At 35.8% G+C, this 27,218-nt stretch overlaps 5 protein-coding genes across 5 annotated transcripts; 4 read left to right on the top strand and 1 right to left on the bottom strand.

The window, feature by feature from the left end:
• The first annotated feature begins 1,649 nt into the window (after nt 1-1,649).
• On the top strand, nt 1,650-6,510 carry LOC107011875 (LRR receptor-like serine/threonine-protein kinase HSL2). The gene is made up of 2 exons (XM_015211549.2): nt 1,650-4,544; nt 5,858-6,510. The coding sequence occupies exons 1-2, from the start codon at nt 1,964-1,966 to the stop codon at nt 6,244-6,246; spliced, it is 2,970 nt and encodes a 989-aa protein (XP_015067035.1). The 5' UTR covers nt 1,650-1,963; the 3' UTR covers nt 6,247-6,510.
• A 302-nt stretch (nt 6,511-6,812) lies between these two features.
• LOC107009578 (tubulin alpha-3 chain-like) lies at nt 6,813-9,013 on the top strand. The gene is made up of 4 exons (XM_015208919.2): nt 6,813-7,058; nt 7,337-7,571; nt 7,667-8,037; nt 8,184-9,013. Exons 1-4 carry the CDS (start codon nt 6,966-6,968, stop codon nt 8,838-8,840), a joined length of 1,356 nt encoding a protein of 451 aa, XP_015064405.1. The 5' UTR covers nt 6,813-6,965; the 3' UTR covers nt 8,841-9,013.
• An 853-nt stretch (nt 9,014-9,866) lies between these two features.
• LOC107008665 (cytochrome c oxidase subunit 6a, mitochondrial) lies at nt 9,867-12,986 on the top strand. The gene is made up of 4 exons (XM_015207798.2): nt 9,867-10,101; nt 10,396-10,502; nt 11,765-11,807; nt 12,697-12,986. The coding sequence occupies exons 1-4, from the start codon at nt 9,984-9,986 to the stop codon at nt 12,729-12,731; spliced, it is 303 nt and encodes a 100-aa protein (XP_015063284.1). The 5' UTR covers nt 9,867-9,983; the 3' UTR covers nt 12,732-12,986.
• Nucleotides 12,987-16,057: 3,071 nt separating this feature from the next.
• Nucleotides 16,058-19,827, bottom strand: LOC107011282 (uncharacterized protein DDB_G0290685). The gene is made up of 2 exons (XM_015210703.2): nt 19,446-19,827; nt 16,058-18,707 (listed from the first exon to the last, which is right to left on the bottom strand). The coding sequence occupies exon 2, from the start codon at nt 18,676-18,678 to the stop codon at nt 16,339-16,341; it is 2,340 nt and encodes a 779-aa protein (XP_015066189.1). The 5' UTR covers nt 18,679-18,707; nt 19,446-19,827; the 3' UTR covers nt 16,058-16,338.
• A 204-nt stretch (nt 19,828-20,031) lies between these two features.
• Nucleotides 20,032-21,750, top strand: LOC107011670 (cysteine desulfurase, mitochondrial). The gene has a single exon (XM_015211253.2). The coding sequence runs from the start codon at nt 20,080-20,082 to the stop codon at nt 21,445-21,447; it is 1,368 nt and encodes a 455-aa protein (XP_015066739.1). The 5' UTR covers nt 20,032-20,079; the 3' UTR covers nt 21,448-21,750.
• Nucleotides 21,751-27,218: the final 5,468 nt, after the last annotated feature.

Here is a 27,218-nt window from a genome sequence, read left to right on the forward strand (position 1 = left end):
AATCATAACACTCTACTACATATAATTTTTTTTTAAAATAACCTATATAAGTAATTATATTTTAAAAAATGACCCCAGCAAAATAAATGGAGCCTCAAGCGATGACTTTAGTGGTAGATGGGTTAAGACGGTCCTAATAATGAATTATCGTTTTTCATTTCTAAAACAATAGATTATTTCAAGAAATTCGAATTTTAATAACATACATCTCACATCCTTTTAAAAAAAATTTAATAATAAAGTATGGATATTACAATCCTTGTTAATTGTTTGTTACATTTTTTGAAAGTCAATTTGATTAATTTTTCAAGTTAAATTAGATTCCTTTCAATATTTTAAACAAAAAATTTTAGATATTCAAAAACTATACTAAAAGTACTATAAAAATTACAATTTTTGACATATCAATATACTGAAAAAATATCATAAAATGTTCAGTCAAAATTATTATTATTTGACTCTAAAAAATTTAAATTATGACAATCTAAAATTAACGAAAGTAATACTACTTTCTAAAAGAGTTTTTTCATATTCAAAGAGAAATAGAGAGTAATTTAATGAAGTAATAATCATTATAACTAATGTAAGAATTAGCTAATTTTTTAAGCAATTAACGGCTCCATGTCCAAATATTCATGAAAAAAAATCAAGTTTGATGGATACTATTTTTCTAAAATTGGGAACACTTGCCAGGAAAATAAAAACAAAGCCAAAGAGGGTACACAATAAAACTTACGGAAAAAGGTTTAAAATATTCTTAAATTATTAAATGGTACAAAATTACTCTCAATCCACTTATTTGGCTCAAAAATGTTCTCTCATCTATCTATTGACTCCAAAATATATAAATAATTTAAATTTAAAACCGTTAATTAAGTGGTCAATTTTGAACCCAAAGGTGGATGATAAGGGTATTTGGAGCCAATAGGTGGTGGGAAGGGTATTTTGAAGTCAATAGGTGGATGGAGGATAATTTTATACCATTTCCAATACTTCAAGAATATTTTAGGCCCTTTTTCGTAAAAATTATCTTGATTGTTGATACACAAATATTTTAGATTTCCAAAGTAATTTTTTTTTGGATCTATATAATATGATATAATGATAGTAATAATAAGTTAATAACAAAAGATTTTTGTTCATATATATAAAAGCAGTGTGACAACTTTTCCAGAAGATGTTTTTTTTTAAAAATTAAAACTTGTGTAGTTAAAATAGAATATTAGATTCCAAGTAATGTAATGTCGAAGAGTTCTTACCCTTGTCTCCATAAATTCAAAATTTCGAATCCAAAGAAATTCTATTCACATTTCTAAATTTTCTCCTTATTCGCGCTACATTGAAATTATTTTAATATTCATAAAAAAAGTATACAACCTAACTAAAATAGTCAAATTTTGAGACGATACATCCTCCTTTTTTATTCCTTAATTTCTTTCCAAGAATAAAAGATAAAAGTTTAATTTCTTATTTCCATTTATTCTTTTTGAGTCAAAATAAGAGTGTGACTCATACTTTAAGAAAATTAATATTAATAAAAGAAGTAATTCAAATTCAAGATTTTGCATTCCCTCTTTCTAACACTTGTAATTAATTAGAGTAATAATATTAATAAAAGAAGAAATTCCCTTGTATTTATAGTATAGTGCATCTAATATTTTTGAGTCCAAAAACCTTATCATTACTCTCTGCTTCAAGTTACTGTAACTCTTGTCTTGTTCGTCGCCATTAGAGTCCAATACTAGCTTTTCTATCTAATGTGTGAACACTCTTCACGCTTTCAGTACTATTTCTTCTCCTTAAGCTCTGCTTCCGTTACACTTGTAATCCATGCATAAATTTCCCCCACCTCTTTCTAACTCTTATCTTCCCAACATTCAACCTCCATTTACACATGTTTATGATTAATCGGTTCTTGCCTTTTTAAGGACTTGAGGAGCAGGGGAGATTCATTCACTCATCAATGGATTATATGAAGCTTCAATTTCTGATACTCGTAAGTTTTTTTCTCTTCATTGTTCCGGCGAGTTCATCGCCTCGGGATATTGCTATTTTACTCCGGGTTAAGTCCGCCCAACTCGATGACCCGAATGGGTTGATTGCTGATTGGAACGGGTCTGCTCCAAATGCGCCTTGCAGCTGGAACGGGATCAAGTGTGATCGTAGAACCGGTCAGGTTCTGTCCATTGATTTTGGGAGTTTTGGAATCGCAGGTCGTTTTCCTGCTGATTTCTGCCGGATTTCGACTCTGCAGGAACTCAATCTGGGTGATAACAGTTTTGGTGAGTCCATTTCCTCTGACTCATGGTCACTCTGTTCGCATCTACACTTATTGAATATTTCTTTAAATTTCTTTGTTGGCCGGCTGCCGGAGTTTATTACCAAGTTTGATAACTTGACCATCCTTGATGCTAATTCAAACAATTTCTCCGGTGAAATCCCGGCGAGTTTAGGCCGTTTACCCAAATTACAAGTGCTAAATATAGCTAACAATCTCCTCAATGGTTCAATTCCTGAGTTCTTGACGAATCTTACCGAGTTGACGAGATTGGAAATTGCTGCAAATCCGTTTAAGCCAGGTCCATTGCCTTCCTCAATCGGCCGACTCGGTAAGCTTCGAATTTTCTATGCTCGGTTTGCGAGCCTTATTGGGAATTTTCCAGATTCTATCAAAGACCTGAAGTCTATTCAGGATTTTGATGTGGCAAACAACAATCTCTCCGGAAAAATTCCAGAAAGCTTCGGAAAACTCAAAACCATACAACAAATAGAGCTCTTTGGGAACCATTTCTCAGGCGAATTGCCGGACATGTTTTCCGGTCTTGGTTCTCTTTCCAGGTTTGACGCTTCTGAGAACAATCTCACCGGGAAACTACCTGAAACCCTTACCCATTTGCCATTGGAATCTTTAAATCTCAATGATAACCAATTAGAAGGCGAAATTTCAGAAAATTTAGCTCTTAACCCAAATCTTAGTCAGTTAAAGCTTTTTAACAACAGATTTTCAGGTACTTTACCTCAAAAGTTTGGTTTAAGTTCAGATTTAGATGAGTTTGATGTCTCCGGCAACAATCTAGAAGGTTCTTTACCTCCCAACCTATGTTCTAGAAAGAAACTTAGGATTTTGAACCTGTTTGATAATAAGTTCAATGGGCCAATCCCAGAATCCTATGGGCAGTGTTTTTCACTATCATATGTGCGTATCTATAACAATCAATTCTCTGGTGAATTACCAACTGGTTTCTGGGGATTTGATGGATACACATTTCTTGAACTGCGAAACAACAACTTTCAAGGTTCAATTCCAGCTTCAATCTCCAATGCTCGAGGCCTGACACAAATTCTCATCTCCGGCAACAACTTCTCCGGTCAATTGCCAGCAGAAATATGCAATTTGGAAGAGGTTGTGTTCATGGACATTAGCAAGAATCAATTATCAGGGGAGTTGCCTTCTTGTATCACAAGATTGAAAAAGTTACAAAAGCTTGATCTTTCACAAAATAGGATCAGGGGTCAAATTCCCAAATCGGTTAGTTCTTGGACTGAATTGACTGAGTTGAGTTTAGCTGACAATCAACTGACCGGTGAAATTCCTGGTGAGCTTGGGATGTTACCGGTCTTAACCTACTTAGACCTCGCCTCAAACTTGCTTTCTGGTGAAATTCCATCCGAGCTGAGCAAGCTCAAGCTCAACAGATTCAATGTATCGAATAACAGGCTGGAAGGGAAAGTGCCACTTGGGTTTGATAATGATTTTTTCGTCTCAGGTTTACTGGGCAATCCGGATCTTTGTAGTCCAGATCTTAAGCCTCTGCCCCAGTGCCGAAGACCTAAAAGTGTAAGCTTGTACTTGGTGTGTATTTTATCAGCTTTTGCCTTCATACTTGTTGGGTCACTTGTTTGTGTCTTACTCAAGGCCAGTAAGCTGCTACCAATCCGTAGCAAGCGTAAAAGTGTGTGGAGAATTACTGCATTCCAACGCGTCGGTTTCACAGAGAGAGACGTGTTGGATGCACTGATAGAAAAAAATCTCATTGGAGCTGGTGGGTCGGGTCGGGTGTACCGGGTCAAATTGAAAAATGGGCAGATGGTTGCAGTGAAGAAACTTTGGGCGGCTAAACGGGAAAGAGAATCCGAGGAGGTGTTCAGGTCAGAGGTGGAGACATTAGGGAGAGTCCGGCATGGAAACATAGTGAAACTATTGTACACTGGCATTGGTAATGACTTTAGGATATTGGTGTATGAATACATGGAGAATGGAAGTTTAGGAGACGTATTACATGGGGAAAAAGGTGGCTTGTTATTGGATTGGCCGAGGAGATTTGCCATAGCAGTTGGAGCAGCTCATGGATTGGCCTATTTGCACCATGATTCTGTGCCAGCAGTAGTTCACAGAGATGTTAAGTCTAATAACATTTTGTTGGACGAAGATTTCAGGCCCAAAGTGGCTGATTTTGGGCTAGCTAAGGCAATGCGAGGGGATGCTGAGGAGAGTGATCAAGCCATGTCCCACATTGCTGGTTCCTACGGCTACATTGCACCTGGTAAGCTTAAATTCCTTATTGTTTTTCACCATTCATTTTATGTCCAATGAATGTTAGAAATTTTTCATCCTGTCAGAAATTTATTTGCCAATAACAGATGTTGAAAACATATAGTGCTAAGGACACTATCTAAGAAAAAAAAATATTGAACCGAAATAGGCATAAATGAAGTGGTATGGACAGCAGGAATTCGTAAAGTTAACCTCTACTTGTTTGGAACCGTGGCCTAGTTGTTGGCTTCACTTTCTTGTTAAGTTGCTGTGAAGAGATATTCAATATCTTGCGTTTGGCATATCAAGGACATCCAAAAATAGTTTTGTGGAAGTTTTGGTTAACTTTACATACTATCTTAAAATTTTGATTTGATTTGATTTGATTTGAGATTCTTTTGTATGAAGCCAGATATGATTTTAGGAGATGTTTCAAACTTATAAGTAGATTGGAAACCTTGATAATCTCCATTTAATGGTAACATCTAGTTTCGTTCCTCTAACTTGGACACTGTTCCGAAGTCTGCATATTGTTTTTTTGCTTGCTAATGCTTGATTATATGATTGACAAGGGGATTAGTCGATGTAAAAACAAAGAATGATTGGGCACCCCATTTTAGAAGTCTGCATGACTGCTTTGTTTTGACTACCTGAAATATTTAATCCTGAGTTTCATTTGGGGTTTGTCAAAGTAAAATCTTAGCATAGTTGGGCACTCCGTTTTCTGAAGTCTGCATGACCGTTTATTCTACACCAGTAGTAATATTTAATTCTGAGATCACATGAAATTATTGAATGATTTTGTCACCTAATGTTTGTTAGCACAATCAAGATTTGATTGAAAGAATAAAAAATAGGAGGGTCATGTGTGTCCTGTCACCTAGCATTAGTTAACGTAATTCAAGAATTGATCTAAAAGAATAGGATTGAAAGAGACATGTGCCTAAGTATGGTTTCTTATTTATCTAATCTATCGATGTCTTAAATTCTATTTACCACCATAAGTCCTCTTTGATTGGACATACAATTTCATCTTTTTTGTAAAGCTGACACTATCCGGTCTGCGACTGCCCGTGTGCCTTTCCTTTGCAAAAGTGAGAAGAATACAGAAACCACGTCCTTGATGGAAAAATTTTGATAGCCTTTGATACTAGAAAACATTCCTCTTGCAATTGCAAACACTTTGTTAAGTTGATCTTGGCTACTTAATGATTAGGAAGATGCTAAAGTTTGCTAAATATCTCATGGGATGGCAAATGTGTAATCCATGGTTTTCAGCTGCACGTTTAAACTTAACCTCAATTCCTTTTGTTTCAATTGCAGAATATGCCTACACTCTGAAGATCACTGAGAAGAGTGATGTTTATAGCTTTGGTGTGGTATTATTGGAACTAATAATTGGTAAAAGGCCTAATGACTCCTCTTTCGGAGAGGATAAGGACATTGTCAAGTGGGTGTTAGAGGTTGCAACATCGTCTAAGAAAGACGAAGGAACTGGCCATATTGTTACGTGTGCAGGTGGTGTTCTTGATTTGAATCAGCTAGTTGACCAGAGAATGAATCCATCTGCAAGCGATTACGCAGAGATTAAAAATGTTTTGGACGTGGCTTTGCTTTGCACTTCAGCATTGCCTATCAATAGGCCTTCCATGAGAAGAGTTGTTGAATTGCTGAAGAATATCCCCTCTGCTCGTTCTAAAACAACGCATTAGCTTTTCACAGTTTCAAAAATGTGCTTGCTTTAAGTAACTTGATACTAGTGTAAAATGTAAAAGAATGTGTGAAATTAGGTGTCTGTTTAGGTCTGCTTCATAGGTCAACTTAGTTTGCTTGCTGGGGTTTTGACAAGTTCCTTGTTAGATACTCCAGTAATCCACATAGTAGCTTAACTAAAATATTGCTGACCTTGTACAACTCATATTGTAACGACTAAACATCGTGTTTTTGTTGCAATATATGAACTTTACTTTCATATACAAGTATTCTTGTATGGATGAATTAATCTTTGCTGGAATTTGATGAGAGAACAAAAATACAAAATGAAATTTATCCATCTTAAGTCAAAAAGTTAGAATATTCCTTCTTGCTGATCTATTTTACCAACGTGCAGAAGATTTTTAAGATATTTTTAAAAAATAAATTTGTTGATGGAAATAAATAAAAACCAAAGGTAATATGACTTTGTTTCAATATACACAGAAATATTTTTTCATTTTTTTCCAAAACAACCCAATGGTGTGTGTCCATTAGCTTTAGACATTGTCCCTCCATTTATTTATGATGTCTCCGTAGAATCCGAGAAGGGGAGGAGCGGAGCAGAGCAAAGCATTCAAATTCTGGAAATCGTCGGAAGTCTTCATAAAGGGCTTCCCCCATTGATTCTATTGTTCGCTTATTCTGCAAAAAAACATATCATTAAAAAAAGAGAAAGATGAGGGAATGCATATCCGTTCACATTGGTCAGGCCGGTATTCAGGTCGGCAATGCTTGCTGGGAACTTTATTGCCTCGAACATGGCATCCAGGTTATCTCCTTTTCTTTATGTTTTCTTGAATGATGTTAATAATATACATCTTTCATTTGGTGTACGTCGAGAAGAAACTAATTTCAATAAAATAAAAAGAATTCATTTTTTCATACCCAATTAACTCATGATGGAGTATTTGTTCTTAGTGAAAATTGGAAAAGTGTGGAACTAATCGGTTCTTGTCTTTCCATATCTTCAAGAAATGAGTGAATTATACCGTCAATTAGTTTTTTCTCATTCCATAATGTATCCTGAATTGTTTGTGTGTTCAATAGCCGGACGGTCAGATGCCAGGAGACAAGACTCTTGGAGGAGGTGATGATGCCTTCAATACATTTTTCAGCGAAACCGGCTCAGGGAAGCACGTTCCTCGCGCTGTTTTTGTTGATCTTGAGCCCACTGTTATTGATGAAGTGAGAGCTGGACCATATCGCCAGTTATTTCACCCTGAACAATTGATTAGTGGCAAAGAAGATGCAGCAAACAACTTCGCACGAGGACACTATACAAGTAAACATCCTGCACCTAATTCAATTCTACCCTTCTTTTGAACTTATGATATAACTCTTAATGGTTGAGTTTCTATTTTTGTTTTTCTTTACCAGTTGGAAGGGAGATCGTTGATCTTTGCTTGGATCGAATCAGAAAGCTTGCAGACAACTGCACTGGTCTGCAGGGTTTTTTGGTCTTTAATGCTGTTGGTGGAGGCACTGGTTCTGGCTTAGGTTCACTTTTATTAGAACGTTTGTCGGTGGACTATGGTAAAAAATCCAAGCTTGGGTTTACTGTGTATCCCTCTCCTCAGGTTTCAACCTCTGTGGTGGAGCCATACAATAGTGTTCTGTCAACCCACTCCCTATTGGAACACACAGACGTTGCTGTCTTGCTTGATAATGAAGCCATTTATGACATTTGTCGTCGATCCCTTGACATTGAACGCCCCACCTATACCAACTTGAACCGATTGGTGTCACAGGTATTGGCACATTTACACTGTAATGAAGGTATTGTCTGCTTGGGGTCCAACTTTTGTGGTCAGAGCAGACAATACCTTGTCAGTTGAACCGTTTGAATCCTTGTATTTCTCTTATCAATGTAATGAGTTTTCTAACTTATAATCAGGTGATCTCATCTCTCACTGCTTCTTTGAGGTTTGATGGAGCTTTGAATGTTGATGTGAATGAATTCCAGACTAACCTGGTCCCATACCCAAGGATCCACTTCATGCTTTCGTCTTATGCTCCGGTTATATCTGCTGAGAAGGCTCACCACGAACAACATTCTGTGGCAGAAATCACCACAACTGCTTTTGAACCAGCTTCTATGATGGCCAAATGTGATCCTCGTCGTGGCAAGTACATGGCGTGCTGCCTAATGTATCGAGGGGATGTGGTTCCTAAGGATGTGAATGCTGCTGTATCCATAATCAAAACGAAACGTAGTATTCAATTTGTTGATTGGTGTCCAACAGGCTTCAAATGTGGTATCAATTATCAGACACCAACCGTTGTCCCCGGAGGTGATTTGGCCAAGGTACAGAGAGCAGTGTGTATGATATCCAATTCCACTAGTGTTGCTGAGGTTTTCTCCAGAATCGACCACAAATTTGATCTAATGTACGCGAAAAGAGCATTTGTTCATTGGTATGTGGGTGAAGGCATGGAGGAAGGTGAATTTTCTGAAGCCCGTGAAGATTTAGCTGCGCTTGAGAAAGATTATGAGGAGGTGGGTGCTGAGTTTGGGCAAGGTGAAGAGGGTAGTGAAGGAGAAGAATACTGATTTATGAGTGAGAGTTTGATGGATCATTATATGTTTTTTCCCATACGCTTAATTAGCAATGACAAAATATTTGTAAAAACAGATCTCCACTTTATACATGTACATGCTAAATTTGATTGTCTGATAACAATACAACTTTTCATTGTATAATAATACATGAATTTTTTTTTAAAGATAAAGAAAGTGTGATAATGATGAGACCGTATAAAATGAATATTCATTAAATTTATACATTCTAATTTGTTCTTTCATCGATGAGGCTTACAACAAAATGAAAAAATATCTAAAGGATATCCACAGAAATTGAACAAATTTAGAAAAATATGAACAACATTCTATCTTTCTCCAGATATTTGGTTATCAATTTCTTTCACATGCCCCCGACTTCCGTTTAGTTTATGCTTGATTTGGCATTTCGAGTTACGCAATTAAATCAGCCAAGATCCATTATCAAGAACATTTGGCAACTCATCTTGTAGAAGAACTGCTTTACTCGAGCACTTTGACTTTTGAGAATAACTAATTTTTACATCTTAATCCATCGAAAATCAATAATTTATGAAATATTCAATATGTTGCTTCAATGCAATATGTGTCTTTTCTTTTCTTATAATTGCTAGGAGCCAGGTGAGTAAGCTGTAAAGTAATTTTAAAAAAACTCTTGATGCCATTTTGAATTTTTGAGTGTGAAAGTCATAAATTAAGCTTGTCTTGTTTAAATATCTAATAAGTATTAATAATAATCAGAGAAATTACAACTAACAATATTATTAGAAAACTAACATATTTTGTTTTGCAATTCTGCAAAAATTGAGTTTTGTAAAATTGTTTTTGAATTTTCAAATTAAATTTATTTGAGCTATCAAAAATTAACTTTTTGAGAATTACCAAAACCAGCATTTATTTTTATTAAAATTAAAATACAAAACAAAATTCTGCAGATCTCTATTAAAAAAATTGTCAAACAAACGACACCTTAAACGTGGTCAACATTCCAATAGGCGCCTACATAAAAAACGGACCTTAAAAAGACTTCGCACATGCGAGAAGGTAAAGCGTGAGAAGTAGTTAATTATAACAGAGGCGAAGGGCACACAAACGGAAAAGTCAATCAACCATCACAGAGAACAAGAAAATCCCTAAATGGCGACGGCGATGTTCAGATCTAGTATTCGCTCCGCCCTCCGCGGCCGCGCTCCTCGTGTAACGCCGGCTCCCAAGAGGACTTTCTCTTCTCACGCCTCCGTTGAAGAAGAGGCCCGTATGTAATCTTTATTCATTCTCAATTTGGATTAGGTTTTCTTCGTTTGTGCTTGCATTGAATCCGATCTCTAATCCTTAATATACAACTCTCTGGTTTTTTAATGCGTTTCTTTAGATCTTGTGTTGCGTAATATTGTATTTACATTTTCTTGAAATAGGACAAGTCATTAGTATGAAATGGGCATGAGCGGAATTGATATGACGATCCTTATTAGTTTGGGGTTGAGGCATAGTAGGTTCGTTTTTCTTGAAGTGATTAACTTGAACGTGTATTTTCGATTTCTGTGGCCAGGGGAAGCTTCTAAATGGGAGAAAATCACTTACGTTGCAATAATATCTAGCACTATTCTTGCAGTAGTTAATCTCTCCAAGGGTCATCCTCACAGTGAAGAGCCTCCTGTAAGCTTTGTCAATGAATTTGTTTTACTTTCTTTGATGTCAATAATCTTTTTTTTTTTTGTATTCAATGGTATGTTCACGTGTCTATCTATCCATTTTAGGTGCAGATGTAAGGTTAATTTTAGAAATTCTTATTGGTTTTGTTTATCAGTGGTTATGCACTTGTTTCTTTTCAAGTAGTGGAAATAATTGTTTGATCCTTCAGTCCACATAATACCTGAAAGCAGGGTAAATAAGTGCAATGTGTAGAAATATATCACATATTCATAATGAACGGCCATAAAAAGGTTTAAGCAGCTGGGAAATTTTACCAATACTTACTACTGCAAGGGAGATGTTTAAGTGTTTAAGTTATTAAATTCTAATTTCAAGAGGAGAATTGTGGCAGAACTCTTTTTCTTTACAACTTCATGAAGACTCTCATTCATTTCTTCTGAAAATAAAATACTATGAATAAGCTTGTGTGTGCTTGAGATACTTATAATTAAGAAAGTTAAAATAACTATTGAACCAAGATATGAATCAACAATAGAGGACAGAGGGCATCAATATATTAGAGGTGGAAGGAGTAGGAAACACCAAGGAAGGAGTGGCAGTTAGAGAATAGGACATTTTTGTGTCTGTTCCATGCTGGCTTGCGACTAATTCCACGGTCCCCCTAGGCTTAGAGAAGGAATACTTTTCTTTAGAAAGGCTAAATGACCGAAGATGATCCTTACAATGTTTTTTTTTTGGTTAAATTTCCATTAGTTTGTTGATAGATCAATGTATATGGTAAAGTATAAATCGTTAATCCTATTTTATGTGATAATTGACTTATGTTTTATATAAGTGGTCGATGAAGAAAATGTTTAAATAGTAGTTGAGAAGGCTAAATGACGGAATATGGTTCTTATGTTTTAATTCGAATTCTTGAACCAATGGTGGAGTTATAGGACTATTATTTTGAATGGCTCGATCATTTTTGTGATTTCCCAAAATGGAAATTTTCATATAATTTGACTGGAAATGAGTAGTAAGGGAGTTTTGAAGAATCACTCGTTGTACAAATCGTTTACTTAAAAGCTGGACTTTTGAGAAGCCAATATCTAATTTCAATCCTTGGTATTTTGGCTATTTTGAGATTGCTTGGAGCGGAATGTATTGATTTTTTTCAGAATGATGGTAACACGAGTGAAGTGTCTCAATCTATTAACTTCAAGATGAAAACACGGAAGATTGTTTTGATGTCACATCTAATTTTTATGTCCTTCTGCTTGCAGGCTTACCCATACTTGCACATTCGCAACAAGGAGTTTCCATGGGGTAATCATATGACACGTCATTTTCTGATTTTCTCTCTCAATAATTTCATGTTTATGGACTCATGCTTGGAGGTTTGGTATCTGACCTTTGATGGTAGCAATGCCGTTACCAGCATTCAGCACTTGTTTGATAGGAAGAGTTCTACTGATGTATTACCTTTTTTTTTTTTTCCCTTTTGGGGTTAAAAAATGTTGCAGCATGCTTTCGATGTTACTGAAGGGGTTGGAAGTGTTCTTCTTATCTAATACCTGATAGTAATGGGGCTGGTTTTACATGATCCTTTTTCCCCTGGGGAAATGATGCTGAAGGTTTAAATAGTTGAGCATAAGAACATTATATGTTATCATGTTAGTGTATTATATGCATCATTTGGAAAAAAAATTGTTGGTTTCTTAGAACTATGTACAGAAAATGCAGTTTATTCCCTTGATGTCCCTATCCATTTTGCAATCAATGATATTTGCTGCAATAGTTAAGAGGGCGTAATTCTTTTCTGCCCACATATTTATGTGGCCTGGTGTTGTTGGCAACTTAGACAGATAATGCGATGACTGAATTTCTCTTCTAGTTTCGTCTGTTGTGAGAAAGTCAGAAGTTGTAAGAGTTTTCATGTTCTGCCGCATATGCTTATCTGTTGTTTTGCTGGTTGATGTTCAAAAGCTTCGAGTGCCTGTTCCGAAGCCTCCTTTTAGTGTAAACATGATGTTGGATATTTATATTATTTTAATTGTTAATTCAGGGCCCATAGCATGTTGTTGTACACTTCTAGGATATACTTATTTCTGATGTTGAAATTTCCATGTTAGCCATATTTTGTGCATGCATTTAGATCTACTACCTGGTTTTGCAATGTTGTAATACCATTTTCTCTGGCCTTTGGTGAATGCAGGTCCAGATGGCCTTTTTGAGTCCAAGCATCATTGAAACTGCACGGTTTCTCTGTGAAGGCATTTTAAATAATTCCTATCCATCTGCGAGTATCATTGTGACATTTGTTGTGTTGAAAGCTGTTGAATTTTTCATGAGATGTCTACCGTTGGATCTTTTCAGTATAAGTAACTATTGCCTTCACTTTGGCGTATCTGTGTTTGTAGTACACACTTGCTTCTTACAAAGTGTTCTTTAAAGAAATAAGAATTGAGGGATGATTAAGTCACATACTAGTTATTCTTTTCAGCATAGTTACTCTTCAATGTCCCATTTTGAATGTCTTAATGCATTTATTCATGAGAAAAGGATCTGATATACTCTTCAACTTAGTTATTTGGAGTTGATACACCCTTCGTTATAAAAGTGGCTCATATATACCCTTACCGTTATACAAACGGCTTACATATACCTCTACCGTTACAAAATGGTTCACATATACCCTTAATTTAACGGAATTTTAAATAATTAGTTTTAAATTTATATTTATTACTTATAATTTTTTTGAAAAAATTATTTAGTGGTATATATGATTCTTCTATAAAAGTTCAAGGTATATTTTAATTTTTTTCGTCTGTAAATTATTTTTTGACTTCTTTTATTATAATTATTTGAGTTTCTTATTCTTTTTTTATTTTTTTCTTTCATTCCTTAGTTTAAAGAGAAAAAAATTAAACTATTTTTTTGTGTGTATTGTAATTTAATTTCGTATTCGAAAAAAATTTGGTCATCTACAATAAGTTTTACAAGAATATTAGTGAAACACAAATAAATTTGATTATCAAAATAATAATTATAAATTAGTCATTGAAACAAAAAAAAGTCAAAAAAATATGTTTGACGAGGATTAAATTTACTCATATGAGATTATATTTTTTAGAAAAAAATAATAAAAATTTAGATTGAAAATTATTATTTTTTCATTTTCGTTAGAGGAAAAGGGTATATGTGAGCCATTTGTTTACAAACAGGGGTATATATGAGCCACTTTCTTAACAAAGGGAGTTGAGGGTATATCAAACCTTTTTCCCTTTATTCATCTACTTGAGATATTATTGACATATGGGGTTACATTCCTTCATCTTTTCATTGGGGTCTGATTAAATACGGTTTTGTGCTATGAAGTTCCACATTGGTGGTAAACACCCTCGCTAAAGCATCTTTGTGAGGGTTCTTGCTTATTGGTACAATTTAAGGGATGGATGTGATTATTGGTGGTACAATTTAAGGGATGGATGTGATTATTTTGGCTGACTAAGCCCTCTGTTGAATGTGCTACAATACCCTATTTACCTGAAAGTTTCTGATAACTAGTTTAAGATCTCAAATGGCACCGCTGGTAACAGATGTGGCTGTCATAAAAAAATGTTGAACAGTATATAAGATTTTCAGCGACAGATGTGGTTTGTAATTGCTTAAGGACGGTTTTTGGTGACCATTACTGACTATTTCCTGTTATCTTTTTCTGGGAAATTTATTCAGATGACGTTTGGGAGTAATTTGATTTAAAAAATCCACATAAAATGCAGAATTGTCTTACAGAATATTTTGAGTTTTTCTTTTCACAAAACACTTGATATAAATCTTATAGCCCAGCATGTAAGAGTACTAATCATATATTATTATAAGCATGAAGCTCAAAACTTAAAAGTTAAATTACCATTTTACTCTCTAATAAATTAAAACTTATATAATTTATATATATATAATCTTCTTATTCTCATTTCATAATTTTGACCTTTCAAATTTCTAACATAAGTGTAAATAAAAATAAAAATGAGTATTTATCAAGAAATTAAAGTAGATTCATGTATCTTTAAAATTAAACTTCATCTCTATCTTTTTTATATTTATTTTAACAATAATTCATGTGACTTTGCATGTTTCCATAATTTTGTTCTATAAATTTAACTTTTTCAAGAATAACTTTTATTTACCACTCCTATAATTCTTGTATGTAGGAACTCTAAACATGTAAAATAATGTTACAATTTGAGGTGAAAGTTGTGAGATTCCCTTATGCAGTTACGAGAGTAGATAAGAATTCAATTACTGAAGCATCGGAGCTTGATGTGTTAGTTTTATACTTATTTGTAGTAAGAATTATAATAAGAGTTTTTTGTCTCTCTTCATATAGTTGAATTCTTGTTTTATTAGCAAGTTGCTCTAAATTCATATTTGTATTTTGTATGCTCAAATGTTCAGTTTCACTATAAAGACAAACAAAATGAAATGCCTAATTATCTTGCTCATGTGTACCTTTTTTTTTTCTTTTTTCCGTACTTATAATTTTTACATATACATTAATTTTCATCTTTAAGAATGAATGTGATAAAATAGGATGTTTACTTTTTTTTTTCTTTTTATGGAAAAAAAGTGAAACATATAATATTAGATTAATGGTGAATAAGTTATGTATGACAGAATTAAATTTTACATAAAAATAGTAATTATCATAAAAATCCTGATTTTTAAAATATAAATGATAAAACTTTTTACATCTTAGTTTTAAATATTTATAGTTAACTAATTAGTTTAAAGTGTTTGTGGATAAAAATTTAATACAATACTTAAAACACATTCATTAAAAAAGTTGAAATGTTTTGTTTTCCTTCCCTCAAAGTTAATCTTACACTATCTAGCATTATTCTACCAATAAAACGGAACTATCAAGAAATTTAATTTAGATAGTTGTTATTTTGCAAACTTATTTTTTGAATTACAAACGAAGTTTATTTTATTAATTTCTCATATTATTATTTCGATGCATTCACTTGGAGGTCAGAAAATTGGAGTGTCACAATTAGTAGTAAAACAAAGAAAGAAATCTCAATTAGACATATTTTATTATTTAGTAGTATTATCTTTTAAGAAATAATATACTCATGGGTTACACGCGCAAAGCGCGTGCCCGGAAACTAGTTTCATATAAGCATAACTTATAGCCCAGTATGTAGGAGTGGTATTAGAATACGAGGACTAATCTATGCATAACTTGGGAAATATATAGGAGAACAGAGATCTTTTCCGCAGCATAGTTTTTAGTACAATCTCTGCATCTCTATTTTAAATCGAATCGAAAATTTATCTATAAGGATGAAGAATTTTAAATTGACAATCTTCCGAGTCTTATATTTAGTGAGACGACGAATCTCTATGATTAATAAAACTCACCAATTAAATGAGACCGATCTTTTTTTTTTCCTCAGATACAATGGTGAAAGACGACCTAATGGAAAAAGCTGAAGTCACCGTATACTCTGCCCTTCCAATTACACCGGTGGTGGGGGTCAATGATTATAATTGACTAAATTGACAATATGTTCCAAAGATGAAGAAAACCTTTATCATTAATAATGCACGAAAAATTGCATGTTTAGACATGCAGATACACGTTTATGGGATAGAGATGAACAAGTAACTGAGTTCTGCGCAACATCAGACTATATATTTGTCACATGATGGCTCAATGGAATCAACAGGCAAGGAAACCGAAGTTATTTCACTTTCATATTTGCCTTGAAAGACTTTGAAAAAGGCAGCAAGAAGAAAAAATGTGAACAGAACCTTGACATAAAAATAGTACTACTACTACGTATCTGTGTTACTCTGCTGTAGCTTCTTCATGACTGTTCCCCTCGCTTCCTGTCTGTGGCAATGTTCCCAGATCAGTACGAGCCTCTGTCTCTTCTCGAGGAATCGCAGAATCTGTCGACTCCACTTGCTTTTGCTGGCTATCATCAGGTTTGCTATTTGAGGTGGAAGAATCAGTTAATTTGGGGTCTGTCTCATCGTTGTCATTTGAGGGATTTATTTTGTTCCCAGAGCCTGTATCAGAATTAGTATCTGATTTTTGGTTTGCCTCATTTTGATCGTTCCCACCTCCTGTTGACTTCTCAGTTGCACCAGCTGTTACAGAGTTGCCATTTTGGTCAACTGTAACAGAGCCCTTTGAACTTGTTACTGATTCTTCATTTCCCGAGGAATTTGAATCGTTTTTCTCGGACTGCTGCTCATTTGGATCGTTCTGTGTGCCATCTCCAACAGAAACAGCTTCCTTAATTGAGTTCTCATTTTGTGTGGTATGAGAGGCAGAACTGTCATTTCCCTGCTGCTGTTTGTTGGCATCGTTGGTTCCTTGTGCAAGATTGGAGTCCTCGCCGGAGTTGTTCTCATTTTGTGTAGTATGAGCGACAGAACTTTCATTTTCCTGCTGCTGTTTGTTGGCTTCATTGGTTCCTTCTGTAAGATTGGAGTCTTCACCAGAGCTCTTCTCATTTTGTTTGGTGTCAGAAGCAGAACTGTCTTGTTCCTTCTGCTGCTTATTGGCTTCGTTGGTTCCTTCTGCAAGATTGGAGTCTTCACCAGAGTTCTTCTCATTTTGTTTGGTATCAGAAACAGAACTTTCCTGTTCCTGCTGCTGCTTATTGACATCATGGGTTTCTGCTGCGTGATTGGAGTCATTACTAGAGTTGTTCTCATTTCCTTGCTGTTGTTCATTAGCTTTGTTGGTTCCTGTTGCATGATCTGAGTTATCACTAGAGTTGTTCTCATTTTGTATGGTATGAGATGCTGAGTTCTCATTTTCTTGCTGATGTTCATTGGCTTCATTTGTTCCTGCTTGATTGGAGTTATCATTACTGTTGATTTCATTTTGAGTGGCTTCAGAGGCAGAATTGTCAGTTTCTGTCTGCTGGCTAGCGGCTTCATTGTTTCCTGCTGCAGCATTAGAACTGTCCTCAGTGTTGCTTTCATTAGTCACTTCTCCAACAGTATTTGTATCTGCAGAGCTACTTTGTTCAAGCATCTTATTTTCTCCAGCATCTGAATCCAACTTATTTTTCTTATCTTGCAACTCATCTTCTCCCTTCTTGGATTCCTCCTCATTATTCAAGGCTACATTACCATCTCCTTCTGTACCAGTCATGTTTTCAGAATCTGAAGTTTCTTTAACCACTGAACTCTCTTCCTTACCACTTTCCACTGTTGAAGCCTCATTAGTTGTATCAACTTCATCATGAACCTTATCTTCTGATGAGCCAGATTCTTCAGTTTTGCCTTGGTTCTCCTCCTTCTCTTTGCTGGCTTCATCAATCTCTCTGCTGTCCCCCTCATTCTTCTCTTCTTTGCTCTCCTCATTCTCTTTTACTTTCCCTTCATTACTTTCTTCCAATTCCACCGACTTCTTGTCACTTACATTTTCAACTACTTCTTCACTTCTATTTATAGAGGTTTCTTCATTTCCACTCCCTTCACTTTGTGCCTTCTCTTCACTTTCACTGTCATTATTCTCTTTAACATCCTTGACTTCCTTTTCTAATCCCTGATCCTTAGTTTCTTCACCCTCAACGTCACTTTGCTTTACCTGATCTTTTTCACTATCTTCTTCTCTGGTTTCATTAGTTTCACTGTTGACGGTATTTGAGTCAGTGGCTTCCTCAGTGCTCTCACCTTTGCCATCTTCAGTGTTCTCGCCTTTGCCATCTTCAGTGTTCTCTTTGCTTTCTGCTTCAGCATTTTCTCCACTCACTTCTTTCTCCTCGATTTTTTCTGTCCCTGTATCCTCATCCACTGAAGCCCCTTTATGCTCACTATCCTCCGCTGATTTTTCTAGATCATGGTCATGCTCCTCCACTTTGGTATCATCATCAAAACGCTTAAGCTCATCTTCCTCCGTCACCTCCTTCAGCTTCTCATCATCAATATCCACTTCCTTCTTTTGAGGTAGGAGGTCCTTCCTTCCAAACCTTATAACATCATTGTCAGTTTGTACCTTCTCTGAGGCTCTTGTGTTTTGTTCAATAGATGCTTTCTTGCTACGTGAGTGCTGGACCTGGTAAAGCAGCCAGATACAAACACCAACAAGTACACATATCTGAAGAGCATGTTTCACCTTAAAACCTTTATTTCTCTGTTGATTTCTACGCGGCGAGTACTTGAACATGATGATATTCTTATAAACCAAACACAGCTCTACAAAAAAGATCCAAGAAGAAGGTGCAATTTAGGGGCTTGTGCCAAAGAGAATCCACAAAAAACACTAAGTTTAGCTTTACAGAATACTGACATATATATCATGAGAACAACACCAAATTGGTACATTTAAACAAAACAACAATACAGAGGCCATTGTTGACAATGTTTGACAATCAAATCGACTTGGTTAAACTATAGATTGGTTACTTTCTGGATCTGACTTACTACTACTTCCTTACTTTCATCCAGATCTAAACAGTGGTTGGAGGAGCTAACATGATTCAACAACATATGCTGCAATAGGTTTGGCAGATGCCAATGAAAGAAAGTATTGATTCAAGAAATTGGTCATAACAGATAACATGTCTGAATATTATCTTTGAATCAACCAGCAAGTTCTCAATCATTTATTCAACTCAAGATAACCCCCAACATGAGCCACAAATAGGGAATCATTTTAGCACAATTCATTGAACAGTCATTGTGTTACAGAATTTAAAATCAAGTTCTATTTTAACATAATGAAGGCGACCAAGCACATAAACTCTTAATGAAGAGCGGCAGGCAGTTGAAATTGCAACAATTAAAGCACATCCAGAAATACAAACACATTGTTTCCAAAAGATCTACATTTGTCAATATGCGAAGAACAGTAATGATAATCTATCCTAACCAACAAGTCATCACAACCTAAATTTGAAATCTTCCACAAAACTAAAAGAAAAAAAGGCATACCTGATACACTAATAGAAGGGAGTCTCTGAGTCTGGATGCAAGATCCCAATGGTAATGAAGCAAAAAGTTGGTAACTTTATAGGCAAATTTGGTCAATTATTAGAATAGAAGAAAAGGTGCAATGATATAAGATCCTTAAACCGCAAACTTAGTAATAATATGCTTCTAATACTGGAACCCCATAAACAATATTGTGTGTAAAAAAGGCAAAGGGGAAAATGGTTTAAGAGTTTTATGGGTGACAAGTAGTTTTTGAAGAGGTTGAATCAAGAACTATCAAAAGAGGTGAAGATGTGACCTTTAATGTTTCCTTTTTTTTGTTTCAGATCAAGATCCACTTTTTCTCAATTTATTTGAAAACCACACATAATTCCCCTCCTTTTTTTTTTAATAATTTAAACAACTGTAGCGTTTACACTGGGGATCCTCATCTCCCAATTTTACAAACGATGTCGTTATTGCTAGTTAGGTTGTCGTTTTAGTGAATTAAATTTTAGTGTAAAGCGCAGAATCTGCCACGTGTCATCGATTAAAAAATAAGGCGGTCTACGTCGGTGAACCGGTGACTCGGTGTTTATTTATTTTGTGATAAGAAAACAAACCGCTGAGTTTGGAATTACCGAGTTTTGAAATCATGTTTTCGAAGTTTCTAACGACAGCGTTGCGGCGCACGGTGCCTAAACCCTGCCATGGTTCACGCCGTCTCCGCCCTTTCTCCACGGCGGCAGCGGCGGTTGGAGAACCGTATGAAGAGGATACTACGGGTATTTCTATGAAAGGTGTAAAAATATCCGGCAGACCTCTATACCTAGATATGCAAGCAACTTCTCCGATGGATCCGAGGGTTCTTGACGCTATGCTTCCTTATCATATCTCCCGTTACGGAAATCCTCATTCCCGAACTCACTATTACGGGTGGGAATCAGATCAGGCAGTTGAGGCGGCCCGAGCCCAAGTCGCGACCCTAGTTAAAGCTTCTCCAAAGGAGATAATTTTCACCTCAGGTGCTACTGAGTCCAATAACATCTCCGTCAAGGGAGTTCTGCACTTCTATAAAGATAAGAAGCGACATGTTATTACTACTCAAACGGAGCACAAATGCGTGCTGGATTCTTGCCGTCACTTACAGCAAGAGGGCTTCGATGTAACTTACCTTCCCGTTGAGTCTGATGGACTTGTTGACCTGGAGAAGCTTCGGGCTGCAATAAGGCCTGATACGGGCTTGGTATCAGTTATGATGGTGAACAACGAAATTGGTGTTATTCAGCCTATGGAGGAAATTGGGAAAATTTGCAAGGAATTTAATGTTCCTTTTCACACTGATGCTGCACAAGCGTTGGGAAAGGTTCCAATTGATGTGGAGAAGATGAACATAAGTTTGATGTCGTTAAGTGGGCATAAAATTTATGGGCCAAAAGGTGTTGGCGCTTTGTATATGAGGCGTAGGCCAAGAATTAGGGTTGAGCCCCAGATGAATGGGGGTGGACAAGAAAGAGGGATTAGGAGTGGGACAGTACCTACTCCGCTAGTGGTAGGGTTTGGGGCAGCTTGTGAACTTGCAATGAAGGAAATGGAATATGACGAGCAGAGGATTAAAGCTTTGCAGGAGAGGTTGCTGAATGGTATAAGGTCTAAGATTGATGGGGTTGTTATAAATGGAAGTGTTGAAAGGCGATATGCTGGGAATTTGAACTTATCCTTTGCATATGTGGAAGGTGAGAGCTTGTTGATGGGGCTGAAGGAGGTTGCAGTGTCGAGTGGAAGTGCGTGTACCAGTGCAAGTTTGGAGCCCTCCTACGTGTTGAGGGCGTTGGGCGTTGAAGAAGATATGGCCCATACGTCGATTCGATATGGAATTGGGAGGTTTAGTACTGAGCAAGAAATTGATCGTGCTGTAGATCTTACAGTCAAGCAGGTTGAGAAATTAAGGGAAATGAGCCCACTCTATGAAATGGTTAAAGAGGGAATTGATATAAAGAGTATACAGTGGGCACAACATTAGATTCGTTGTTACACGAGCATTTGGAATGAAGTTGATCGTCCAGGTTCTTGTTCAGAATATTTATTACATGTTCTTGAGCTTCAAGGCTACTTTTATGAGTTAAGTTTCTGCAATAAGATGTACTGTCGTCGACTGTAAGTTGACGCTGTGATTGTGTATGATATAACCGATGAGTTGCTTTAGTGACAGGATATAGCATCTTTTTGGTAAAAATGATGGGTGTTGCTGCCCTTGGATTTTTGTTTCTAATATTCTGCTTTTGACCATTGAAATGCTTATATGATCTTGACCCAATTGTGTTTGCATGATTATGTTAGGAAAGTTTATGGTGTTTCTGATTATGTTGGGAAATAATTTTGGGTGTATTTACTGCATTCAATGATCTGCACTCGCTACTTCTACTATACACGTCAGTATATGAAAAGATTGGACGATTGCCTGTGACATATCTAGGACATTTATCACCTTGTCGTGGTTTGAACTGTACAGGGTAATTTGCTTTGAGGAAAAATATCAAGGGTACGCAGAATGAAATTCGCTTTACTCTTTGCTTATGTATCCTTACAGAATATGGGGGGCACCTTGCTTCACGTGTCCCTCATCTGTTTGCTTGATGCCATCTTTGTTTAAGGTGTTCACAACTGAATGCTGTGAATCAGTGCTATCTGGTTGTATGACAAATTAATCTGAAGGTTGCACATTTGAAGATTCCTAGATCTTATTCATGGCAATGAACACCTTGATTAGGGTGTTAACGCTTGCCTTAATGTATTGAGTTCTATGGTCATTTCTGGGAGTCATGGAGAGACTGAGATTGATGGTGTCATGGTCTATTTCACTACCTTCTCCCCTTTTCATTTTTAATTTTGTTTACCAAAAAAATGTACAGTTAAATTTGTATGAGGTCATAGACACGCGTGTTAGTTTAACTTGTTAGGTTCGGTTATTAGCGTGATGATAATTAGTAAAAATGATATAATGATAACAAAGCAAATAAAATAGGTAGTCACAAGAAGCTTTTGAACTTTGATGATGTGAGTGAGCACTGAGTCTGGCATTGTTAGCTTCAATTCTGAGAACGACTTAGTGGAATCAATGCTATAAGACAATGACTTAGTAAGCAAGGAAAGCTTGGAGCAGAAAATATAAATGTTTTGCCGTTGTATTTTGTGGGATCTGAATTTCATGCGACATACAAGTGTGTGGAAGATCCTATTTATAGATCACAATGATTATGCATAAGGCAATAAAAAGGCTCCATCCGAACCCTAGCTTACTATGACCAATGGATGATGTCTTTGGAAATGCGTTAGTTGTGTCAATTAATTTCCTGTGTCGTGCTCAATCTATTCGTATCCGTCCTTTTTGTCCTTTTGGCTACGTCATTGGGGCACGAGTCCTCTAGTCATTGGATCACATGCTTTTGGTTTGTTCCTGTGATAACCACTCGTATGGCACCCGAACTCTTTGGATGTTTCACTAGTCACTTCTCTGATTTCACCTTACTACTTTGGGCCTTTTTGCTAGCATCACGTGTTCTCCGCTCATACTGCCATGTACACTGGCTAATTTTACCCAAATACAAATACACCATAGTCGGCAGCGGAGAAAAATAAAAAACAAACAAAGAACTTTTAAGTAAATGACATCTTCATCTGAATGAGAGTGATGAGGGAATATGTGAACCTGCTGCTGGGTTGTTGGAGGTTGTGCCTTCTTTCTTTTGGAGGCCATTTCTTGAATTTCCGAATATGCTAGAGTCTCGACAGTTGAAGTAATGTCGTGCTTATTTTGCACTTTGATTTCTGTTATTTCTAGTTGCTTCTTTGAGGATGATATCTTTGCCTTGTTCTCATGAAATCATCCCTGTGACAGCTTGTACTATCTTTCTTGTACTGAGGCTTGTCGTCTATGAATGGTAGACGTAGTTTGGGCTGCTAGGGGCATGTTCTGACTTCCAGTGATTCACAGTTTTTTATATAGTGGTAGCTGCATAGTATTGGTGTTATTACTGGTCAAAATTGCGTAGTGTATTGTGTTTATGGTGCTGATTTTATTGATAGCATGCTAGGGGAAACACACTTCAGAGATGTTTGCTGGGGTTCTGTTGCTGGATTAGAATTGGCTTTTAGATTAGTAGTATGTAAGGTACAACCAAATGAGCCTGAATCCTAAATTCTATTGGTAGTTTGTTGCTTCAAGCACGCGACTTTTTCATCCTCTATCGAGCTTTTATAGGGCATTTTTATGCTGTAAATTCAGAATAGCTAGATCCTGGTTTCTAGTGCTATTCTATTATAGTTGTTAGTAAAGCTGAAACTTTAGCAAGCCGTGCATTTTGAAAGCATCCACTTTGTGGGATTACACTGGTATGATGTTGTTGTGCTTTGTGACAACACTTCCTTAGATCCTAATGACTATTGATGTGTAATTCTTTTGTTATACTGTTTTCCAACATGGCGTCAAGAGTGTGTCTGCCTGACTCTGTCAATGAAGTCCAAATCGGTTGTGTAGACTAGTGATTTGTAACATGTCATGCTTTCAAATACTCTGATTATTTTAGGAAGTGTTTTTTTGTTGAAATGCTTTCCGAAAATAAAGTGTACTTGGAAGCTGTGAATGTGCTTGGTCAAAGCTTTCAGAAAGTGTTTTTTAGGAGAAGATACTTCTTTCAGCTTTTTGAAGAACAACTTCTCTTTCTACCCAAAAACCTTATTTTCCCACGGAAGGTCTGGCCAATCATCTTAGCTCTTAAAATTAGCACGTCCAACTTATAGAAGTTTGCCAAGGAGATGTATAGATCTCTGCAGATACGAAGGGATGATCTTTTAATCTCGCTTGGTCTTCGTGAATAGGATTATCCGTAACTGTGCTGGAGGAAAGCCAGGTGCATGTGAAGATCAGTTGAGGTGCATCTTAGTTAGGCTGGCACACAACATTTTAAAGAAAGGCCTTCTTTCAGCAATCAAAATAGGATGCCTTTATGATGTTGTAGAAAATGCTGTTAATTGTGGTCGTTCTGTCTATTGAGGACTGCAGATTGGACACCTATTGACTTGTGGTTTTTATGGTCTTGGATATATTTGGGGGCTTTCTGGGCCTCACAGCTTCTAAAGACGACAATATTGAATCTCCTTCAGCAGGAAGAAATAAAAATGAGAGATCAACCAGAAATGTCTCATGTTAAAACCAAATTCCCTCAAATATGTTACTCCACTGGTCATTCTCCTTTTTCATACATCCTGTTTTATCCTTTGGACCTCAAGATACTACTACGTTACTCTTATATGTGAATTTTTGTGTGGGTTTGCATGCTTAGCTGGGAGTCGAATGAAATTCAAAGGTATGTAGAGAAGGACAATGCATGATAAGTTGGCATCACTTTTTCATTCGGATTTCGATTCGCATTCTTCGAAAAACTAAATTAATTTGTGTATGCCTACAAGCTAGGATTCGACAAAAGGTTGCTCTCTATGCATACTTTCGTGGAGTTCATTGATAAGAGGTATAGATGTTATAAATTGATTGATCATTGGAATCCTACAGTGGCATCACAAAAATTAAAGAAAAGCGTATAGAACAAAAAGGGCTTCGGGAATGACATTCTTATCAAATATGGGTGGCAGCTTTTTATGGGTTTAAAAAGTTGGAAACAAACAGAAAAATGGAAGAGAATATCATGCTCATTCTTGATTAGCTCGGATGGATATGTGACATATATTAAATTTTTGTCTGTACATATGAATTGGTTTCTTGATATTAACATTTCATGTCAATTAGGGAAAAGATACATTAGGCTAGAAAAAATCTGATTTTGATTGGTGAATTCGTGCAATTATACAACTAGACTGTTGTGGAAGCCCCCCCCCCCCCAAAAAAAAAAAAAAGATTTAGTTACAGTCCGATTAAAATATGTTCAAGTTAGAGCAATTGGTAGAGTCTAATAACATGAAGTGTCGTCGAACTTGTAGAAACTTGGAATTCTTTGAGATGATCAACTAATACATTTGTTTTATAGTTGAAATTTAGTACCATGCAACTAATATAAGGCTCTTGCAAGAAATTTGTAAGCGGACTTTGTTGGTAAAAGAGTGCAGGTGAGCCCTAATGGAAGTCCTAAAAAAAATAAAAAATATACGGTGTAATTTTAGACTAAAGTATTCCATTGTACCCTTTTCTCTCGCAATTAACTTCACAGCAGAGGGTTCTGGCTGGGACAGTTGTGAGAAGAAAAGGTTTTGTTGTGTAAACGGACATTGAGGAAGTATTCAATGGTGTGCAGGTGCAACAATGAATGTTTGGAGTACAGAATCAAATTAAATTATGGGTCAGAAATATAAAATTCTTTTTTTTTGTTCGAATATGATAGTATTGAAAAAATTGTGGTAAGAAAAAAGAAAATATCTTAGGTGATCGTCAAATAACAACAAATTTCAGATAAATTGTGCTCTCATGGGGATAAATGTTCCGAAAAAACAACAGAACCCTGTTACTACCTGTGACCAGAATGTGAAATTTAAACAAAGGGAGATTAATAAACCCGTCCGTACACGTTAATTATTGCTACTACTATAAGGAAAAGTGAGACGAGGAAAATGATAACATCCTTAATGGCAACACAAATTATTGGTATGAATATTTAATATGGTGTATATTGGATAAATGTTAGTTATTATGTATTGAATTTTGCGCACCCTTTATACAATTGAGACTTCATCAAATTTCTAGTTTCTGAATATTGATTCATTCTTGGGTAAGTAAGTAATTAAGCATGAATGTCAGAGTAAGAACTTCATTCTTGCTTGTGTTAAGAAAAGGTTACCTAATGTCAAATTGGACTTATAATGACGCCGTTTATTCGGACATTTTTTTAAAAAAATATTGTTGTAAAGAGGTTTTAACGTAGATTAGAATCAGAACTCTTTTTTTTTTTCTCTTAGCTTAGGGTTTTGTCTAGATGACAAAGCTGCAAACACTGTGTATGGAAGAATTCAACGTTTGACATGTGCTAGGTTGCATAAGGTTCCCGAATACGGACACTGTTTTCAATAGTAAACAAATTACTCATATAGATAACTGTTTCTTTTCCCCAAGAAAAAACCTGTGAGTATATGATTTCTTCCAATTCACATAAAGTAACATCGATATATCGAGTCAGAAAACAAGTAGAAAACTGATACACTAATTAATTCTCTTTCTTTTTCCATTTCACAACTTAAAACACTTGCGTATAAAGATGATGAAAACATTATCTATTTTAGCTGTTTAAAAATGTAAATGTTTAGTCAGAATGGTTGCATCCAGAATCCACATTAATATTCCAATAAATGTAAAAAAATATGGCCATATCATACGATACTATCAGCTTTTCAGTAGTAGCAGTAAACAGTTTTAACCAAATCTTTCACCTGCCTACTCTTAGTTCTACTGCCTGATTTGTTAACAGGGTAAGGTCAATTATTACATATGCCCTTTTAGTAATCTCTACGGATTTTTACATTTACTTTACTGCCAATTTGTACTTCACTTTTACACGCTCAAGAGATTCTTTCTCTTTTCTAAGGAACCTTCATACTTAGCATATACATTACTAATACTACATTTATTGCTGATTAACGTTAGACCTGCCTTAAATTTTACTTTTGGGTATAAGATATCCCCAACAGACAATTATTTGTAGTAGACTCTAGTTTTTAAACCAAATGGTTCATTAAAATTTAAGGTCGTTCCAATTTCATAGTCCGTTTGGCCGAGCTAAACTTATCTTTTTT

This window comes from Solanum pennellii, chromosome 2, assembly GCF_001406875.1.
Source record: "Solanum pennellii chromosome 2, SPENNV200".
Taxonomy (NCBI): Eukaryota; Viridiplantae; Streptophyta; class Magnoliopsida; order Solanales; family Solanaceae; genus Solanum; species Solanum pennellii.

Coding starts and splice junctions, on each gene's coding strand:
- LOC107009578 (XM_015208919.2), top strand. CDS start 6,966: ATGAGGGAATGCATATCCGTTCACATTGGTCAGGCCGGTATTCAGGTC. Junction 7,059..7,336: donor GCCTCGAACATGGCATCCAG/GTTATCTCCTTT, acceptor TGTGTTCAATAG/CCGGACGGTCAGATGCCAGG. Junction 7,572..7,666: donor CGCACGAGGACACTATACAA/GTAAACATCCTG, acceptor TTTCTTTACCAG/TTGGAAGGGAGATCGTTGAT.
- LOC107011670 (XM_015211253.2), top strand. CDS start 20,080: ATGTTTTCGAAGTTTCTAACGACAGCGTTGCGGCGCACGGTGCCTAAA.
- LOC107011282 (XM_015210703.2), bottom strand. CDS start 18,678: ATGTTCAAGTACTCGCCGCGTAGAAATCAACAGAGAAATAAAGGTTTT.
- LOC107011875 (XM_015211549.2), top strand. CDS start 1,964: ATGGATTATATGAAGCTTCAATTTCTGATACTCGTAAGTTTTTTTCTC. Junction 4,545..5,857: donor CTACGGCTACATTGCACCTG/GTAAGCTTAAAT, acceptor TTTCAATTGCAG/AATATGCCTACACTCTGAAG.
- LOC107008665 (XM_015207798.2), top strand. CDS start 9,984: ATGGCGACGGCGATGTTCAGATCTAGTATTCGCTCCGCCCTCCGCGGC. Junction 10,102..10,395: donor CTCCGTTGAAGAAGAGGCCC/GTATGTAATCTT, acceptor TTCTGTGGCCAG/GGGAAGCTTCTAAATGGGAG. Junction 11,808..12,696: donor CAACAAGGAGTTTCCATGGG/GTAATCATATGA, acceptor TGGTGAATGCAG/GTCCAGATGGCCTTTTTGAG.